At 33.1% G+C, this 21,411-nt stretch overlaps 3 protein-coding genes across 11 annotated transcripts in view; all 3 read left to right on the forward strand.

Annotated features, from left to right (window-relative positions):
* Positions 1 to 6,614, forward strand: part of LOC122568773 — a 59,214-nt gene extending 52,600 nt beyond the window's left edge. For all 3 annotated transcript variants that reach the window (XM_043728921.1, XM_043728920.1, XM_043728922.1), the window contains exons 3-5: positions 2,839 to 2,954; positions 3,753 to 4,083; positions 4,740 to 6,614. In XM_043728921.1, the coding sequence (XP_043584856.1) occupies positions 2,839 to 2,954; positions 3,753 to 4,083; positions 4,740 to 4,946 (654 nt within the window). In that variant the 3' untranslated portion in view covers positions 4,947 to 6,614. The remainder of the gene's footprint in view (positions 1 to 2,838; positions 2,955 to 3,752; positions 4,084 to 4,739) is intronic.
* A 1,061-nt stretch (positions 6,615 to 7,675) lies between these two features.
* On the forward strand, positions 7,676 to 11,426 carry LOC122568698 (BTB/POZ domain-containing protein 1-like). 2 transcript variants are annotated; one of them, XM_043728745.1, is made up of 8 exons: positions 7,676 to 7,834; positions 7,917 to 8,035; positions 8,129 to 8,528; positions 8,645 to 9,331; positions 9,412 to 9,571; positions 9,650 to 9,807; positions 9,887 to 10,121; positions 10,191 to 11,426. In XM_043728745.1, the coding sequence occupies exons 3-8, from the start codon at positions 8,257 to 8,259 to the stop codon at positions 10,350 to 10,352; spliced, it is 1,674 nt and encodes a 557-aa protein (XP_043584680.1). In that variant the 5' UTR covers positions 7,676 to 7,834; positions 7,917 to 8,035; positions 8,129 to 8,256; the 3' UTR covers positions 10,353 to 11,426. The 2 variants fall into 2 exon arrangements, with proteins under 2 accessions (XP_043584680.1, XP_043584681.1); XM_043728746.1 differs by having other exon boundaries at positions 8,648 to 9,331.
* A 261-nt stretch (positions 11,427 to 11,687) lies between these two features.
* Positions 11,688 to 19,930, forward strand: LOC122568697 (extensin-like). Of its 6 annotated transcripts, none has more exons than XM_043728740.1 (16): positions 11,688 to 11,764; positions 12,052 to 12,188; positions 12,259 to 12,391; positions 12,504 to 12,617; positions 12,690 to 12,811; positions 12,898 to 13,094; positions 13,174 to 13,322; positions 13,399 to 13,464; positions 13,538 to 13,695; positions 13,781 to 14,725; positions 14,795 to 15,022; positions 15,112 to 15,164; positions 16,341 to 16,444; positions 17,908 to 17,952; positions 18,043 to 18,258; positions 18,577 to 19,930. In XM_043728740.1, the coding sequence occupies exons 2-16, from the start codon at positions 12,147 to 12,149 to the stop codon at positions 18,843 to 18,845; spliced, it is 2,841 nt and encodes a 946-aa protein (XP_043584675.1). In that variant the 5' UTR covers positions 11,688 to 11,764; positions 12,052 to 12,146; the 3' UTR covers positions 18,846 to 19,930. The 6 variants fall into 6 exon arrangements, with proteins under 6 accessions (XP_043584675.1, XP_043584674.1, XP_043584676.1 ...); XM_043728739.1 differs by having other exon boundaries at positions 11,749 to 11,890; XM_043728741.1 differs by having other exon boundaries at positions 11,763 to 11,890; positions 12,057 to 12,188.
* The last annotated feature ends 1,481 nt before the right edge of the window (positions 19,931 to 21,411 follow it).

Consider the following 21,411-nt stretch of genomic DNA (forward strand, 5'->3'; position numbering starts at 1 on the left):
CGCGATGGAAGCTCAGGGCTTTGATTGAGTTATCGCATCAAAGATAGAAGAACCTTTGAATAACGATACAATTAATGATTACGGAAATGTTTGAACATCGAAGTTAAAATTTACGTCATAATAAAAATATGTGGCTCGATTATTGACTATTCATTTAGCAAGGAATAAAAATTGCTTTATAATAAATTGAATTATCAAGTTCGAGTAAACAAACTCAACAAATTACTAAGGATAACTATTTCATAACTAACGAACAAGATTAATAACTTCGAGCTGTAATTTGTTGCGAATGAAAACAGAGTGAACGATTGTAACAGAGTTTGGAAGATCGAATTAACAAATATCTAATATGTTTATTGCTACTGTCGTCAGATACTAAAAGAAGAATTTTCACAGACATATATATACTTAGAGTATTTAATGGGGGATGGATGGTTTTAGCCCTTAGTTGCTACACGAGTTGGGTTGGTAGGTACTTTGCATAAGTTAAACTTTTAAACAAAAACAGACGACAGTGATAACAACAACGTTCGGCAAGAAATTCACGTTCTGCAAGCAGAACTGAAAAATAAAAAGTGATTATCATTTTCTGATCTTCTTAATAAAATCCCCAAAGCGGTTCAAGTATTCGTACGAAATACCCTAACGATGTGAAATTAAAAAAAAATTACTCGAAACCTTTAGGAATTCCACGTGAATAGCGTTTGCCCAAATTTGGCAAAATCGATAAATCGAGCCTCTGTTTCCTCGTAACTTCCACCGACTCGTGCTGTATCTCAAATTCCAACTCCCACATTCGCAATCAGCACGAAGCGTATCTCTTCGAATACCGTTCACTTGGCGATGATTATTCCAGTATTTCAGCGGAGTCAGCAATTAACGATAAACATTAAGTCGTCGTCGTAGTCGGCGCAATGCCGCGTGTATGACGCGGTTCGTATAAGGAGGATCGATTAAAATCGCAGCGCCAGTGAGAGGAGGCCGGTCGACGATGAGGCAACAAACCGATAAGGATCCGAGAACTCGGTGTGTGGTCCGTTTGTGTGTGAATATCCGGCCGATCAGAAACAGCGTTGGCCACATCGCGACGTCGAGTTCCTCGTACGGGAGGCGCCAGTTAGTTAACCGCCTCAACCCTGAGGGACGATGGCTTAATTAAACGACACGGGCGTTGAACGCTATCTTTTATTGTCCCATTTCTATAAATCTCTGGAAACCGAGCCCTCTTCGCTATTCTAGACATCGTTGCCTGCCACTGTGCGGGATAGACAGACAACATCGTAGGCGCGACACTGTTGAAATTCTAATTTGTGCTGCTGTATTCGTTGAACGTCGTGAAAAGGAGGGCGTGGAGATTCGTTACGGACGATTGGTGAGACTCGTGCATGTTACAGAAGATTGATAGCGTTGTAAGATAAGCACGATAATGGGAATTTGCGCGCGCTCGATGGATCGTTAATGCGCTAATTTAGAATTCTGATGTGACGATGATTGAGGATTATGGGATAATTAGTCGTTGTAATGGTGAAATATCTGTGAAATAGGATTTCTAGTAGTTAATGGAATTGGATAGGAGTAGCTTGTAATATGGGAATATTTCTGATACACCGTTTTAAATAATCATAAATGTTAAATATACGAATTGAATGTCTAATTCAATATAGAAGTTACCGATGTTGAAATAAAATAGATTTTTTGTATAGTTACTAGAATTTTTCATTAATAAACCTACAATTTTTGACGGAAAATTTGTATAAAAAAAGATAGATGATATTAATAGCTTTTTTTTAAACATATAGATATAGATGCAGGAAAAACGTGTTGGATCTCTACCTATTTATTTAAAGAAAAATGATTTTTCATATTAGTAGTGACATGGAATATTTTAATATCTAAGAACATACGGATCCTTTTATTAAAATTTCAATTCACCTACAATCTTCTCAATTTGAAGAGTTTCTTACTTATAGCACTGTTCACCTGAACCCCTCAATCAATAAAACTAACCAAATTTTACAAAACTCCATTTCATTTCTAATTCGCGAAGTTAATCACGACTTAATCAGACAATGACTTAAGCGATTTATGCAAAATTTCGTAGGACACGATGAGCGCATTCTTCAGGTGTTCTCATCATCGTAAGGGCAAGTCCATAGGATCTCGTGAGAAAGTACCGGTGATACAGGATCGGTATTAACGTGCAATAAACCACTATGTTAGTCACGCAGCGCACATGAGCGCTGGTACGCGTTTATAGAGGTGAAAACATTAATTCGGCTTATAATTTTTATGCAAAACAGGCCTCTCGGGCGTTCAGATCTTCCCTCCGTACGATCGCTCGTCTTCTCTTTCTCCCCCCTTTTGCCAAGACTTTCGGCTTAATTGCGGAATATATCTTGTCGCTAAGAATTAGAAGCCGGATAGCGCGATTCGTTCACCACTATAAGCCATTTAATTCAATTTTATCGATGTTTCGAGAGAAAGATTACGTTGCTTCCTTCTTCTGGTTGTTCAATGATTTATGTACACTCGTTGCTCGATGAATAGTTCGATGAAATCGTAACATCGAAGTTAGCGAACATAGCAAGCTATTGCGTTATATTTGAAAGTATTAATTTTTTATGTAAATATTTAGAGAAAGTTTAAAGAATCGAAATGTATAAAAGAATTTAATTGGCTTATCCTCATCTTCTCGTGTATTTAATTCTTAAAAAATGAATTTTTAACAAATTCCATTGAAACTAATTTATATATAAACTTGGAGCACTTTCACTGAACGTTCGCACCAAACCAACGATAAATTAGAGATTCAATGCAACTTTTTCTTTTCTCTTGCAGGTGGTTTGGCTGACCGCAGTCCTGTGCCCGCGGCTTGCTGCCGCCAACAACTTGACTTTATCCTTCTCGTCTCGTAAGGCCAGGCAACATCCATTCAGGGGACATATCTCTCGCTGGTAAGTTTTCACTTTCCTCGCTACTTATCTCCCTTTTGTTATTATAATATCAATAAACGCGTGTTCTTCTAACAGAGATAGACTAATTTTATTGTAAGACATACTATGTGTATCGTAAAACGATCGACGATACGATCGAGAATACGGTTGACAGAACGAACGAGGAAATACCTTGGCATCATTCAAGCTTGGCATCGCGCTCGCAAATTATATCGACACGCCAGTGACACTATTTTGCACGGCTGAATTTCAATTTTCAATCAGCAACCGTGGCGCCCGTATATCTCCTACGCTCCACGACGCTACGCCATTATTTATCCTGTCTGTCACGAACTGTCTTAATTATTATTAATGACTCGTACAAGAGGTTCGACAGGTGAATACGGAATTAGGGGCGAATTATCGGTTCTCGAACGGCTTTTTCACTTGTCTTATGCTACATTCTGTCGCGTGTGGTTTAGACACGAGTCATTTGCTTTTAGAAGCACGCGTGAAATGTCATGCATTCTCTGTCGGGTTTCAAGTTCTTCGATTGGCTTTGCTTTGAAATGTTACGCATTCTCCCGAGTTTTAAATTCCTTGATCGGCCTTCGAGCTTCTCTTCTTCGTATCGTAGCATAGCTCGTAGCGAAACCTCGATGGTTTCAAGTTCTTCGATTGGTTTTGCTTTGAATGGCGTGCATTCTCGTCGGTTTTAAATTCTTCGACCGGCCCTCAACTTTCTCTAGTTCTTATCATAGCTCAGTGAAATTTCGATGGCTGTTTGAATCTTGTCTAAATGTCGTCTGAATGTTGCAGGACGCAGACCTTGGAGGACACGACCAAGCGGATGACTTATCGAGAGATGAACATGATTCTACGACACGAAGGAGGCGAGGACGGCCTTCCAGTTGATTGCTGCCCTACGGTAGAGGAAATGGTGGAACCGGTCGGCGGTCGAAATCGGGAAAACATGTACGTCCAGCTGTATCGGGATGGCCAGAACGCCCAGAGGTTCTTCGAGTACTCCTGCAGGCCAGACGTCCTCGACAAGCCGTGCAGGTTCATCGACCGGAAGTTCACCAACCAGTCCAGATGTGTGCAGAAGTTCTCATACACTTACGCTATCATTGAAAATTCTGGATCGACGGTACGTAATGTAAAGTGATCCTGATCTAGTTTCCATTAGGCTTTCGCGAGTGCGTCTTTTCTGTCGATGTCGTGCGATGTGTTCGTTACCCGTGATACATACTTCGCGTAATTTTTACTAAATAGAGCCAGAGATTAAAGGAATCTAATTCGTCTATTATTATACATATATTTTTTAAATTTATTTGCTATCTTTACAATGGTAGTGAAATTGATTTGGTGTTAATATTATTGCGATTAAAAGGTTCGATTAACGGTAGATCGGAGAACAAATTTAGACTTTAAAATCGATTAAAAAATTGTCCTTATTTTCAATGACAGTATTGTCCACGTTTTTCCTCGATGGAAGAAAGTAGGATGAATGGAAATCAGTTTTCTACAGTCATCGATCTAATCATCTCAGAAACCCTAACTCTATATTATACAGACAATTATTATAATACATATATGTAGATACTAGTATGAACAGAAACTACTTCAAATTGTATGCCAAAAATATCATCAATTCTTAGAGTATCGTAGCGAAAGTGTAAAAACTAGCTATTCTTGTTGCTAGAAAATTTAGTGATTTGAAAAGAAAGCGAGGTTTCGGCAAGTCAACACGACTTTAGTGTAAAAGAATATATTATCCACTTGAAGAACGTGTTCTGCTCACAGGGCGGAAAGGAGGAACGCGGGAGGCATCGGCACAGAGAACGCATGATCCCTACGTTTCCTGGGAACACGGTGGGTGGATCGATGTGGACGTTGGACTACATTAAGGTGCGAAGTGGGTGCAGCTGCGAGGTCATGCCGAAACCGAAGAAAAAGAAGAAGTACAAGAAGAGCAAGCTAAGGGACCAAGATTTGGATTCGGAGACCTGAGATCTGTATTACCGTGGGATCAGAACAGATCCCTCTACCTCCGTGTACGCGATACCACCGATGAAAAGAAGATTGCGATCCGATCGAAACGCGTTCCAAACCGATGCAAAATCTAATGTGACATGGAGAGTATTCGTTTTTCGGATTGTACAGGATTAAAATGTTACCAATGGAAGGGTTCTCTCTTTTAACGAAGGTTGAATATTATCGTTAAAAGTACTTTTTTTTTACGTTAAAAGTGCCTTGATGGAAGCTTGTATCGTTTCTAGCAATAGATCATTGATGATAGTTATTATTTTAGAACGATTCTATTGTCGTATTTATTATATACATATAAGTAGATAACAAACTGTGTAATTCAAGAGTATGATAAGGTATTAATAAGATTCTAGAGAGGAGGTTCCGCCAAACTGTATTCCGCTTATTTTTAATAAGATTGATATTTTTAGATAATGATGAAATATAAAGTGTAGTAGTACAACGAAGTCAGTAGAATCTCCTTCGAATGAATAAATAGTGGATAGACTGATATTACGATTCAAAGAGTTGAACGTGAAAGGTGTTTGAATATCTGCGTTTTCTAAATTGTTATTGTAATTTCAGAAGTGTAATCGTATGCTAAAGAGGAAGCGTACTTGATACATTGCCTTGTATTAGTAGTAGACGAATGTCTCGATTAAATTTGTATTTAACATTTAGGAAATATTTTCATTTTCACCCGCGGCCAGTTATTATAGTGTGCTCCTATAATGCATGTACATTCTAAAGTTACATTTATTTTTAAGTTAGAGAGGAGAGTTAGATTTTATATTTATAGATTTTATCTCTAATCGTAAGGTATAACGTGTTATGTTTCATAGATCTGCGTATGATTCGTTATATATGGATAACGAGAACCAAACAAAAAACTGCTTAAATTTATTTAACGTAATAAAGCGCTATTTAATTAAGCGATTAAGTCTGTTTTATCTTTTAAAGCACTGACTAGAAGAATTAGAGGGTGCGACGAGCGAAACGTTGCATTAGCTAGTAACCATGACGATTATTAATAAATCTGAATATATGATAAGAAGGAAAGAATAGAAATTTATTGTATAATCTAAAATATAAGTTAAAGAATATGTAGAATTTATTTTACATGATATATAGGTACTTTTATACGAGAAGATAATTTTTAAACGTATATATAGACAAAAGTCTACGTTAATTTAACGCATACGTTACAAACAAATAGAAAGCTGCCATTATTTTAATAAAACTTTACTGATTTATCTGTCGTTTTGTACATATAGAAAAGTACATAAACATTAACATAAATACGCTTTTATGCGTTATATTAGTGTAATGTATAAATTATAAGACAAATAACTTTTACATTTAGAACTAAAAACGTTCGAGAATGTTGTACTTAAATAGTTAAAATCGTATTAATTAGATTAAATAATGAACGTATTATAATACCAGTTTTTTTAGTTTAACATATTTATGAATGTACTATAGTAAATTACGTCGTACGTTTAATTAGCGAGGAACCTTTCCAATAAGCATATTCTCTTTTTCTATCACTGTAGTTGTCGTATTAATATTCTAACAAGTGGTTTCAACTTGATAACACTCATGTATTATAATCAAGCATTAGGCTTACAGATTTGTTTTCTGTACTGCCATGTATACATTGTACATAAATGATATTAATACAATTGTTATAAAAGTATTCGTTATTTCTCTTCCTGCGCTGAATGCAGTAGTTATTTATTCATAATCATATTTTCTTTTTTTCTATTACAAATTCTTTATTAGTTAATTTATTAAATATGTGTGTTGATTATAGCGCGTTACAACGCGATATACCGATTATGCACGCGATTAATGAATTAATTAATGTACGCGATTAGTCCAGGCAGATTTATGCCACCGAGAACAATCGGAAAAATGAAATGTTATTGCTACGACCGTAATGTACTACGACCAAAGTACATGAGTAATTTAATCATCAATGCAGTATCACGTATTTTTAACTTCTCCACAGTACTTTTCCACAGTTCAATAGCTGAGACTTTATGGTAACTAATGGTTCCTGAGATATAACTCATACACTTATACTCTATCGGATATTCCACAGGGATGTACATTCTACCACCTTGACGTACATCTCCGCATAATACTGAGCCCAGCCTCGATACTCTTTCTAAAGGCATAACGTGCAATGAAAGTGAGGACACGAGGTATTAAAAATGCGGAAACAGCGTATTTTGGCAGAACTGCAATCATATCTCAGAAAAGTCAAGTTAAATTACTATACATTGCTCTCTAATCGCTTCATACGTCGCGAAACCATTTAAGTACGTATGATAAAAACAACATCGTTGCGCATTTTTGTACACATACACACACCAATTTTGTGCGTGAATATATTAAAAAATCACAATTAATCAATCGTCATCAATCTATCCTCTTCAATCACATATCGCGAGAGCAAACAATTACAACCCTTGACCAAACGTGAATCTTTCAGTGGATTCTAAAATGTTTGTATTTAAAACGTTGCGAAGATATTATAAGATATGATTGTAACTAGTGAGTCTATTATATTTACAGTAAATAAAAAATTAAAATTAGCATTAATATTAGAATACAATATAATATTTTAATGAATGCAAAAATTATCCATTGCATTCTTAATACCTACAACGTCCTCTGCAAGAAATAACGTGAACTATATTTGCAAACCACGAGTCAGTTACGTAGATAACAGTTTTCAACATCTCGTTCTTTTGTTTGTTATCTAGTAAATATAGAAATAATTATCAACATCATGTAAAAATTCATGAAAGTTTATCTCGAGTAAATGTTAATTGCACAGATTTCAATACGTACTTCCGAATAGAGTAAGTATGTATTTACGTTGTAGATGCACTGACTATACTATAAGCGATCGAATACCTATGCATGAATATCCTGTCGTAATAGATACGGACGCTACGGTATAGTCTGTGGCAACTGGCAATCTAGCAAGCAGAATTTATTTCAGTGCCATCCGCCAAAGCACATGTATGTGGTCATTATGAGTGGCACCTGCCAGTGAACAGGTGAAAAAATTTTTTCTATACAATGACATTTCTACATTTTAACCATTTATTTTAATACTATTATTTCCAATTCTTTGATATTCGTTTGTGCAGAACGTTAAATGAGCGCAACAAGACCAACGAACTGATGTGAATGATCGTGCCGCTTTTGTTGACACGATTCGGAATACTTCGATGAAACGGGATAATACATCAAAAATAATCCGTTTCATTGTGTGAAAATGTCCTCGGATACTCCCTTGAGCGATGTGCCAACTGTCGTGTCAAGACTGCATAATTTGCGCTTAGGTCAAGAAGACGGTGACGAACTTCAACAGAATGTAAATCTCGCCGTATCTGGCGATTCGTCTCCAGAACCTGTACGAAACACCCAACCTATTGGCAATGTTATCCTTTCACGTGCCAGACGTGCGCTTAATTTCGTTTGCGATGAAGATCAATCAACTTCATCAACAGCAAGAGCTGGAGAGTCCTCATCTTCGAATGGTGATAAGTAAGTACTTTAATGAATCTTTTGTATTTCTTAAAAGTGATAAATTTTTAATTAATTACAATGATAATACTTCTATAAACAACATTTTCATAATTCTCTTGATATTAATTTTTTAGTAGGCCTCCAACAAATGTAGCAAATACATTGCATTTGGTAGGAATATCCCAAGATACTGCTGCTTTGGAAAGTACTTCTACGAATGGTCAGGCAACAGTGGCTTATAATTGGCAAGGTACAAAAGCAACAATGCGTGAAAGAATTGTTTTTCTTTTTAACAATGAAATATTGTCGGATGTAAGCTTCATAGTAGGAAGGGGAGTACAAAAGCAGCGTATACCAGCTCATAAACTAGTCTTGTCTTCTGGAAGTGCCGTTTTTGATGCAATGTTTAATGGAACACTTGCAACAGCTTCTTCAGAAATAGAAGTACCTGATGTAGAACCTGCTGCTTTCTTGGCAGTGCTTCTTTTTTTATATACAGATGAGATACAGATAGATCCTGAAACTGTGATGACTACATTATATACAGCTAAAAAGTATGCGGTGTCTGCTTTAGAGAAGCACTGTGTGGATTATTTGAAAAATAATTTAACCAGTGATAATGCATTTTTGCTTTTAACGCAAGCTCGACTTTTTGATGAATCACAACTGGCTGCAGTATGTTTGGATACTATTGATAGATTTACTACAGAAGCTTTAAATGCAGATGGATTTACAGATATTGATATTGATACGTTAAAAATTGTTTTGGAAAGAGACACCCTTCGTGTTAGAGAATCTAAAATATTTCAAGCAGTTTTAAGGTAGAACAGTATGATATACAAAGTATCTGATATTTGATGAATATGTGTATGTATAATTATTTGTTATTTCATCTGAATAGATGGTCAGAAGCAGAATGTGTAAGGCATCGTTTACCAGTTACCCCAGAAAACCAGCGGTTTGTTTTGGGTAGTGCTTTTTCATTGATTCGTTTTCCCTTAATGTCAAAAGAAGAATTTACAGCTGGCCCAGCAAAATCTGGACTTCTTAATTATTCAGAAGCTAGTATCAATTGTATCATTTAATATATACCCTATATATATTTATGAAATTACTTATTTAAAAACTACTTGTTTTAGGTTCTTTCTTTATTCTCATATTTTATATTAAATCCCAAACCAGTGGTAGGATTTCAAACAATGCCTCGCTGTTGCATGACTGGTAAAGAACAAACTGTATGCAGATTTCAACATACCAAAAGTAGATGGGGATACTATGGGACGAGTGACCGTATAAGGTAATTTTCAAGACAAAACATAAAGAGAATTTCATGTTTATAATATTTTATATAATTTAGATAGATTCTTCTTTCTTAGATTTAGCGTTGATAGACGCATATTTCTTATTGGCTATGGCGTCTATGGTAGTATGCATGGCTCTGCTATATACGAAGTATTAATAGAATTGATACATACTGCTTCTGGAAAGGTGATTGCTACAAATTCAACAAGTTTCAGCTGTGATGGTTCAAAATACACTTATCGATTAATGTTTAAAGAGTTAGCAGAAATTTTACCAAATACAATTTACACTGCATCAGCAACATTTAAGGTCGGTGTATGATAGTTATTTTCAATATATTTTTATGTTGATTATCATTGTGCATTATAACTATTTTAGGGCCCCTATTCTTATTTTGGAACTAAGGGTTTAAAAACAGTCATGGTGGATAGTGATTCAGGGAATGGAAAAGTTAAGTTTGAATTTAGTATTGAGACTGGAGATAATAATGGAACATCTACTGATGAAGGACAAATTCCTGAACTTATATTTTACACTTAATAACTCATGTACATAATAATGACATTCCTTTTTATTAGCTTCATTGTCTTTCAGATCTTACATTAAATTGTTTTGTATAACAAATGTTATATATCAGTTTCTTTGTCAACTATATATTTTATTACAACTAAGTGCAGTTTACATAATGAGGATGGTTAAAAGTCTTTTAAACTCTGTTTGTACTGCAAGTTAAAAAATGTTTTATATCTTATATTTATAATTGAAAATATTGAAAGTGGAATTTGTAGATTTTAAAAGGGCCTTATTGGGAGAAGAGACTGATTCGTGCCACTGATGTAAAATTAAAATTGAACTAAATTACTTATTTTTAATTAATTATTTTAATGGCAAATTTCTTCAAAAAGTAATTTTGAAGAAGTTAACCATACATTGAGTAAGTTACAAATATTAATATATTTATGACTAAGGACAATCTATTTTTCTATTTCTTCAAACAATATGTACATGAGTGGTATATTTATACATATAATAGTTAAGCTTTACGTGGCAAAATAATAGATGAATTTTCATTGTCATTGTTTAGGACGTCTTTCTGTCTAATAACTTTTTTCCTGAGAAATATATAAAATAATGTAAAATTCAAATAAATCAAGATCATTATATTCTGCATGAGAAAACAATATAATACAGTTTAAAGCTTAACAAATATTTTTTAGAAGAATTATTAATAAAAATGTCTATAATTTTTGGTAGGAAGCTGTGTATTATCTAAATACGTACATATAATAATTAAATAGAAACAATATATTGTTATTTTTTTAGTATTATTCAAGTTTAGGAGTTGTAAATGTAATATTCTAAGAAAGATTAACGCATTTTTTGTAACAATAGTACATAATGAAGTTTTCAAGTTGTTCTTTATATTAATTAAATGCGCAAACTAGTCAAATATGATTTATTTACATTTGCACAATAAACGAAGTATATATATGTATGTCGGCGCGATATTTCTGTCCATAGCATGCAATTATTTATATTTTAATTATATTACAAAATAAGAAGATGCACATATTATAATGAAAGATTTAAATAAACTATTTATTCAATAAAAAATTCCTTGTATTATTTCTTTCTTTTCCTCTAAACACATTCTTGAAAAACTATGCTTTAATTTTAATTTAATCTTGATATTCACTATGTGTAATGTAAAGAGATATTTCTAATACTTTATATGCTACTTCAATTAAGGGGATAAAATCTATAATGACTTATCGTAAAATTTTTTAAAATCATGATTAAAGAATACATGCAAAAATTAAAATATTACTTGTTTAGTTACATAATCTTTTGTTTTTCATATATGTAAAATTAACATGGCAACTTTATCTAATACGCGCAAGTCTGTCACTGTCACAGCGTCTCACACAACGATAGAGTACTAAAAAATGGTAGTAAGTGATTTGTAGTACCGATTAATAATTTTGCGACATCATTTTAAAATTAATTCGCTGTTAAGTATTTTGATCGCGAGTTTGTCATGTGAAATCGTAAATCACCCTTAGATTTAGTAAATAACGGTATGTGTAGCAATAAAATCCAAGTCATTAGTGTTTAATTGGAAATTTATTGCTATGTATCTGTAATAACCTAAAATTTACACCATTTACGTGATTTACTTACAACTAGAAAAGGAAGTATTGTAATGGAGATATTACAATCATTTATTTCCTTTTTTTAGTACAGTGAAAAAATGTTCGAATGACGTTAATCTTCTGTATGTGTTGACGTTATGAAAAAAGAGATATTTGACAAAGTTGTATATATTTTATCCCTATGGCTAAAGGAAAACTAAGGGGTTCAGATTCAAACAATAAGGTATGTTCACGAAATAATTTAATTTTGGTATAAGTATTTTTTAAGTTAATTTTATTTCTACAACAAATAGTTAACAACTTCAAATGCAACCTTTAAAAATGGGGAAACATATACATCAGAGTTTGAAATTAATGAAATACCACCTAGTGCCCGCACACTGCTTACGAAGGGTTACATACAAGATGAAATTAATTCTTACTCAGGTATATTTTTTATATCTTATAATATTTTCTTATGAAACTTTTTATTCTACATGTTACTTGCATCTATTTTATATAACGATTATTTATGTTGGACATCTTAATTAACTTTTAGGTGCTACTGTTTCAACACGTGGACGTTTTATGACAGAACAAGAGAAGTTACGTTGCCCTAATGAGCGACCTTTGTATCTTTATATACAAGGACATGCAAAACATAATGTAGATTGTATGTTGCTTTACTTCTGTTTATTTCTCTTTTGCAAATTGTTAATAATTTAGGATTTTATCCTCTTTACAGCGGCTATACAAAAAATTAATGAAATTATTAAAACAGAACATCAAAGTTCTTTAAATAGGCCAAGTAGATTTACTAATGCACCGCCACCTCTTATGAGTTTACATTCCGGAGTTACATCTGTGGTACGCGGTACTTTTATATTATGCATAGTTACTAACTATGTGTATATATATGTCTTTTATTGTCATTAAGACAATTATTTTTATAGGAAAAAATCTGTGTTGGGATAGAAAATGCTCCTGAAGGATTTGATTTAAGAGGCAGAATTATAGGTGCAGGTGGAGCAAATCTATTATACATTAGGGGTGAAACAGGTGCAAATATAACTTTAAGGGGTAGAGGGTCGCAATTCATTGATCCTGTTTTAGGCACTGAATCTCCAGAACCACTGCATTTGTATATAGAGTAAGATGAATTATACATTTTCTTTATAATAATTTTGAATTTATAATAATTAATTATATTATACATTCTGTTTGTGTAGGCATCCAAAGCCAGAAGCATTACAAAATGCAAAACAGTTAGCAATTAATTTAATCCAGACAATGCAATCGGAATTACAATCATATATACAGCAGCAACCACCACCAGTACAATCACAGCAAGTTATAGAACAGTCGCAAATGCCACAAAGTATGAATCAATTACATTTTATAAATATTAAATGTGATTATAGATTTTCATTTGTTATCACTTTCATCTTTTATAGCACAATTTCAAACCATGAACATTGGTACTTTGGGACAGCCTAATGTTGTTACTATACAACATCAAGGTAGAGCACATACACTAATAGTTCATGGCTGTTAGAAATTCTGTCTGTAATTGTCGCAAATCATTCTTAACAGATATTATACAACACCCACAAAGTAGTGTAGTAACATTGCCAGCAACCATTCTCACTGCTACAGTGACTGGCGCACCAGGCTCTGGTATAACAGTTCCTCCACCTGGAGTACACATTCCACCCCATACTGGACCATTGGTACCACCACCACAAACACAGGTAACAAACAAACAAATTTATAGATGTAGTTACTACCTATTAAATCTAATATTAGTTCTGTTATAATGGAATGTTTTACTTGAAGGAAATACAAACATTTATGCCACCTCCACCAGTTGGACAAGTGCAATTAATTGGTCCTCCATCAACAGTCAGTCAAGTGCAATATCAAATTCATCCTGGGCAACCGCTACAAATTCAAGGGATTCAACCTGGATCACAATCATCACCGCAACCTGTAGCCCAAATGTATGTTATGAGTCAACCACCACCACAGAGTCCAGCTCAACAAAACTTCATTACAAGTAGTAGTGCACCAGTTAATGGTGCAGTTTCTTACGTCTATACACAACCAAATGTACAGAGGCCTTCTACACCGCCACAAGGGATAATCGAAGCTGTTAACGTAAATTTACAACAGCCACCTCCAGCAGCTCCAATTAACATAACTCAACAACCACCTCCACCGTTATTACACCTTCATTTTCCTCCGCCAAACTTCCCGCCAAATCAACCACCACCTCCAGTACCACAAACTTACCAAATACAATATCAGCAGGTGCAAGCAGCTGCATCACAATCTCAAACACAGTTTGTGTTACAACCTGGGGAGCATATTGTTCCACCACAGTTGCAGCAAAATCATGAACAATCTCAGGCTGTGGCTCAGCATATGTTACCACCACAGTTTGAAGGTCATGCTCCTCAATTTCATTTACAAGTACCTCCTCCGTCTACGCAAACATTTTTGGTCCCTAATGCTCAATCGCCCCAACATCCTCAACAACATCCTCTTCCTCCTGGAGGTGAAGTTCAACATCAACAAGAAGGACCAGTGGATCAAGGGCCACAGCCACAACCGGTACCACCTCCACAAATTGTACCACCGCCTACTGCTCAAATGTCAAACTCTATGAACGTTCTTACTAGTATTCCACCGCCGACGCAAGCACCTTCTTCACAAAATGCTCCATGGCTATATCAAGCACAACAACCGCAACAAATGATGCAATCGCAGGGTCAACTACAGGTAATGTTATAGTATGTATACATTTTTATGAATTAAAGTATACATGAATAAGAATATAAAATTTAATAGGTTCAGATGCCACCCGCAAATATACCTCTACATAATGTACCTCCACCACAAGTTCAAGCACAGATACAGTATCATGCACAACATATGCAATATCAGAATGGTCATATACCCCCTCAAGTACATTATACAGTTCAACCACCACCTCAACAGTTTGAGCAAAAGCCTGATTCCCCAGAACAGAAGTCTCATGGTATAAAAAGAAGATTTTCAGACGTGGAAACAAATTCGGTTAGTTTTTAGAATTCATATCTGATAAAATAACAATTTACTACTGTGTAAGACATTAAAAACTCAAATAAACTTTTGTATTATAATAGGAAGCATCACCTTATCAGTGTGGTCCTCTACCTGCTCAGCGTCATGGAACAGGGTAAGTAAAATCGTTGAAATTTTTATTCACTTCTATTAGTTATAGTTATGTCATTTATATATATGAAGTAAAAGTTTCTTGCAATATGCGAGAACATTAAAATTTATTAGGTGAATAAAGCAGGTTTAATGAACCTCAATTATATTTAAATACATATTTAAAATACAAAATAAACATGTTTATTTATAGTGTCTGATTAATATTAAAGCTGAAAAAGAAATATGTATAAGTATACACATTTAATGTTTGCAATTACATTTTGTATTAGTACCAACTGTGATGGAATCTCTAATTTTGTGAAAGCTGCTTAATAATTCATTGCTTAGATATGAAAAAAAATTGTAACTTATATATAGTCATTTTATTTTATATTATAGTAAGCTTAAACACATGCAATTCAATAAAATTAAATTTTTTTCAGAAACCTGCTTTGATCAAGATGTACCAAACTCAATAGATAGCAGGAAGTTTTTTAGTTGTTCCTTACTCACAGATTTATAATTATAAAGAAAGAAAAAAATAAAGTAAAATAAAAAATAAAAAGGCAAAATATATTTGATATTATAGAGTAAGGAACATCAATTTATTCTTGCAACTATAATTTGGTATAAAAAATTTTACATATTCACAATCGAACTATTTTCAAATATACTTATTCTGTTTTTTACTTGTAAAAAAGTATAAAATTAGTATAAAGATAGATCTGAGTAATCAAAATGTTTAAAGTAAATGATTGTGAATATAACTAATTTTTTCACAGAATATTATGCAGAGAAAAAATATTTAGGTATTTATATATTTCTTTTGGTAAACTTTTTTGTAAATATATACACTGTCAGTATTGTTTATTTTGTTATTATTATTCTCAATGAAAATAATAAAATGACATTACAATAATAAAATTACAATAATAAAATTACAATTTAGAAATTGTGTAAAGAGTAATTGGATCTAATTCTTTTAGTATAATATTCTGTGCTATTAAGTTATAACACAATTAAGTACTTTTTAGACAAAGTTTGGTATCATTAACTATAACCTGGAAACACCAGGTGCTTTTAACATTTCAGAAATATCCATGGCTGTGCATCAGGTGATATTTGCTTAAATTTTGAAATGTTTACTTTATAATCATCAATTGTGAATTAATAATTTGAAACTGAATTGTTTAAGCAGAGAAGGTGATCGACAGCAACAAGTCTTACATGGTCCATCACAAGCAGCTGCAGGCCTTCCTCATGGAGATCGAAACAAGCTGCTAATGCCACCTCCACATCCAGGTCTGTAACTAAGAGTATTCAAAATGAAAGAATGCTGGATACCTTTTGAAAATTAACACGAGTATAGTTCTTCATAGATAATAATGATTAAATGCAATATATTGAATGTATTTAATAATATACATATATTTCTTCAAAATAAATATTTTAATTTCATTACATGAACTAGTCGGAATTAATAATTTTTATATTTATAACTCAGTACTGTCTTTATATTTTCATTTCAGATGGGTATCTAGCATTGTTTCTTAATACTCTTAGCTTGTATTACTTACTGTAAATATATTTTTTACTAAACAATACGAATTTGCCCTTACTCTTAATCCATATGTCTTAGCGATTCGCTTTTTCATGTACTCATCCGAACATTTTGCAGATAGACTTCCGGAATTGTCTACGAAGTTTACGATACCACAGATAGATTGCTTTCCATTTATCTTTATTTGTTATTATTTAGAATTAACAAAACTTTCGCTACATTATATTATATAATTAAAATAGTTAACTTAAGCATCCTAATTTTAATGCTTTTTCATATGTTTTTTATTAAAGTATGTATATGTGTTTTCAGATCTCTGTGCAATGAAGTGATTTTATATTTCAGTGGTTACTTTTAACCAGTATTAACTATAATTATTATCGTTCGTGTTCTGTTGAAATGCATTCTATGTTTTAATATGAGTATTTTAAGTTTAACAAGTCGAAATGCCAGGGATATGTATCTTGGAATTAGATCTCTGACGCTGGACATGTGAATACATGGAGCAGCAGCCTGTCATATTGACATTAATGATTCATGGTGTTTACAAATTATTTAATGTAGCTTTTTGTATAAATGTGTACAAAGTTTACAGAGTAAAAATGTTGGATCTGTTAAATAATTGTATGCGATTGATTTTATTATTTGTTTTACAGTGAATTGAATAATAATCTGATGGATGTCTTAAATCAGGAATTTGGATGATGGAGATGAAAACATATTTTTAATAATAAATTTTATTTTGCAGATCACGAATGAAACAAACAACATAAACTAAGGAGGCTTTACAGCAATTATGACCTAATGTCATGGATATATTTATTACACGCTTCCAGATGCATTTAGTCGTCATAATCACTATTTTTTTTCTTTCTTAAGAAATGGTGAACAGCGTGAAATATTGTTAGTGTTCCGTAGAACTTTAAGAAATACTTAGAGAATTTATCACTGCGCAGTATTGATTTAAACAAATCAACTAATATTTTAATCTGCATATTAACAAATTGTAGCTTGAGTTTTAAGTAAAAGGAAAGGATATATTATAATTTTATTTTATTCTTAATTTATCATTAATTAATAGTTGTATTACAATATTTCATCACGTTATTTGCCATATTTAATTTTATAATATATTTTACATATAGTTATTCCACATCATTTTGTATATGTACTTTATTTCATTTCATGAATTTTCATTATTTAGGTGAGAAACGCAGCTTGGATCAAAAAACTGCAGGCATAAATACAGGTATATCTAACATTTGTTTGGTATATTTATTTTCATGTTTCCTATAAGCTGGAGAACAGATTTCATTGTATTTATAAATGTATGTAATAGGAAATGAGCAAAATCCGATCGGAGATCCGATAAACATGCATCCTGGAGGTGGACCACCTCTGCCTCCTTCACTTCCACCACAGGCACCATGGCAAACACATCATGTTAGAGTTCCATGGGGCAGACCACCACCAATGCCAAGGGATGGAGAGCATCAAGGAGTGTGTCCTACATTACCTCCAACAAATATGCCACCACCACAAATTAGACCCAGAGGTATTCACAACGAATAACGATACTGTCGATAATTGTATAGTTGTATATGTTTGTAAATAAAATCCATATGATTATGACTCGATTTTAATATGGAACACTTGATTATGTCTAATAAATATTTAAGAGAAACTTTTAAAATTGTATGCCTACAATTGATGTGGCTTTCAAATTATTTAAAATAATCATTTATTTTTCAATATGTTTTGAAATAGTTCTTCATTCATTTGTAATTTTCTTTACAAGAGTGTTCATTTTTTATGTTTTACTTCTAAATTTCGGTGTATAGAATAATGATTAAATGTTTTCGTAATTATTTAGGACACATTGAAGGTAATCGTTCGCCTATACAAAATGCGATATTGGAGCATCCGTTGAATGTTGAGTATAATCACATGCCACCGTATACTACAAAACCTCCTCCTTACAATTCACACCCATTGATGCAATCCATTTGCAATCCACCGCCACCACCACCGCCGCATCATCAGCAGCGACCGCAGCATCCTCCTCAAAATGTGCAGCATTATCAGGTGCCAATTTCACAGACATATCAACCATCGACTTCCTGTCCACCGTGGATGAATTAAAATATGATACAATACGAATGAAGTTCTTACGTTAGTACCTTAAAAGATGGTTGATGCAGTCCGTCCTATTTCACATCGTTCTATCAATAAATTTATACGAATGTCGTTGATTCTAAAGAGCATAATGAACGTAAATGGATGGTATTGCATTATCTTATCTTTATCGAATTGTTCCTTGCGATAGTAACTATTTCATTGCTAATGTGTCATTGCAAAGATGCTGTTCTGTAAAAAATGTGTATATTTTACAAATTATTTATAGCGAATGTCTTAAAGGCTTAGATAGGGAATGATAGTATAAACGAATTTATAAATGCAGCGTTACGAACGAACAGTGCGCGTGATCAGTGAGATAAGGAATTTGATCAATGATGCGTAATCATGTAACGCAGAGACCGCGATTGTGAATCGCGATTTGCCAGAAAGAGTATATATGCATTGGAAGCGTGGCGGGTGCATACAAGGAGAAACGATTCTGATTAGTTCCAAGAAATGCTTTAGTATTCACGCACATACATAATCACACGAGGACTTAGAAGTATAATTTTTTGTATTCGTAGAACGTAATTAATCCAGTTTCAAATTTATCGTATAGGCATCTATTCCTTCTTTTGTTGTTGGCATACTTTATACATACCGTACATCTATCTAAGATAATATAACTCCATGGTGTATACGAGTTTCTACACAAACGTGAATAAATCGTTGCCTGTAATCTTCCAAGGCGTTGATATTAAAATCGCGGATGTCTCGTTCATGTGAAAGTTTACCGTAATTCTCATACGGATCTGTAAAAGCAAAATGTAAATTCACTAATTGCTGTTATAGTACAATATTTTTGATTTAACGATTAAGTAAATAGGATCAGTATCAATGATCATCATTCGTGTTTTCACGAAGAGCTTCTTGATGTACTATGATATTTTATTGTTATAAGTTTAAACCGTCAAGCTCGAATCTATTGAATTTTGATCGATGTATGAAATCTTTTGCTTTCGTTTAAGTCACTATATTTTTATGATTTAGTTATAAATATATATTTTCCGGTAGAAAGTAATTTTTTCAATAAATTAATTTGATAGCAATGGTTACTTTGTATTTTGGATATTTTTCTTTATGTGCTAACTCACGTATAACTCATTTAATTAGATCTGAAAGATCTAATACTACATAAATATCCATATCTCTAAACAGAATGTTATTTCTGAATTAATAGTTTTAGAAATATTTTTAATAATTTATTTAGAAGAAAGTATTTTCATTCGCTACAATTTTATTACAATTTATTACCAAATAGGATACCATACTCCGCTCCTGATCGCTCAATTGCGCATTATCTTTTATGCTCGTATCAGTCGCACGAACTGACAAGCTACTTCTATCTAGAACGAGTGATCATACCAATGGGAATTGTAGTCTGTATAAGATCCCCTGCTGGCGTGTACATTGACCCATGGACACAATAATTTGAGAATTTGCCATGGCATAATTCACGGAAACGATTTGGGACGAACGATTTATACATCGGGTTAGCTTGGAACATTTACAAGAAATAAAGTAGTTGATCCTCATATATGTACGGTAATGGCTATTTTCAAATAGCTATTACTTTAATTTACAACTGTTTTACTTTGATATACCGATGTAATCAAATTGCAAAAGTTTTGGAACTATTTTATTGAATGATATTAAGTCCTTAATTTTTTAAAATTGTCAGCGCACTTTTAATTAACTTCAACCAATGTCAAACAACATTCCTCAGTTATTTCATCGTTAATTAAAATTCTGATAACGAGAAACGATGTATTTTCTGTTGATTATCGATCACGAGATTCGTTCTTATTATTTTTCACCCATCTTCAGTAGCGATTATTTTATTGCGGCTTGTATAATTAACTATGCGATTTTTCTTAAGACTGAAAACGTTATCAGAGAGTAATATAATTTTCCTTTCTAGTGGTTTCTATTTACTTTAATGAAATTTAAATTTATTTCGTTGATGAAACGTTAACTTAATGATTATCCGATATCACGTAGAAGCTTTGATATACGTTCAACGGATCCACATGTTTGTTTTACAATTATTCATTTTGACGAAACATGAAATTAACAAGATTTACTGTTCCATTTAGTCAATGGATGTTAAAACAGATCTGTTTTTGCTACCAATCGGCTACCGTTCTAATTAAAGTCGTTAAACGTTTCGATACGAAATGTGCGGTGATCGAATATTGGCTTAGGTTTTCATACTGCACGAAATTCTGTTTAATACAAATCCAATGAAATCGTACGCCGCCGGAATTCTCTATCGTTATACAGAGCGAACTACACGCTAAAGGCTGTAATAGAATCAGGTATCGTAAAATCGTGCCGCTGTTCCGGGTAATTAACAGAAGACTCTTAGATTTTGTAGGAATAATATACATTTAAAACGGGCTATCTAATTTAAAAATCTTAATTTTTAAGTGATTTAATCTCAAACGTATGAATCAACAAAATTTTCATTCCGTAGTTTTAGTTTTAAGAATCGAAAATTTTTCAATGAAAGAAATTAAATTTATAAATA

This window comes from Bombus pyrosoma, linkage group LG6 (assembly GCF_014825855.1).
Source record: "Bombus pyrosoma isolate SC7728 linkage group LG6, ASM1482585v1, whole genome shotgun sequence".
NCBI classification, from domain to species: Eukaryota; Metazoa; Arthropoda; class Insecta; order Hymenoptera; family Apidae; genus Bombus; species Bombus pyrosoma.

Excerpts from the sequence above, each read along its gene's own strand:
- LOC122568698 (XM_043728745.1), top strand. The coding sequence starts at position 8,257 with ATGTCCTCGGATACTCCCTTGAGCGATGTGCCAACTGTCGTGTCAAGA. Across the intron at positions 9,332-9,411 it reads ATATTTCAAGCAGTTTTAAG|ATGGTCAGAAGCAGAATGTG; the intron begins GTAGAACAGTAT and ends TCATCTGAATAG. Across the intron at positions 9,572-9,649 it reads GACTTCTTAATTATTCAGAA|GTTCTTTCTTTATTCTCATA; the intron begins GCTAGTATCAAT and ends TACTTGTTTTAG.
- LOC122568697 (XM_043728740.1), top strand. The coding sequence starts at position 12,147 with ATGGCTAAAGGAAAACTAAGGGGTTCAGATTCAAACAATAAG. Across the intron at positions 12,189-12,258 it reads GTTCAGATTCAAACAATAAG|TTAACAACTTCAAATGCAAC; the intron begins GTATGTTCACGA and ends TACAACAAATAG. Across the intron at positions 12,618-12,689 it reads TGCAAAACATAATGTAGATT|CGGCTATACAAAAAATTAAT; the intron begins GTATGTTGCTTT and ends TCCTCTTTACAG.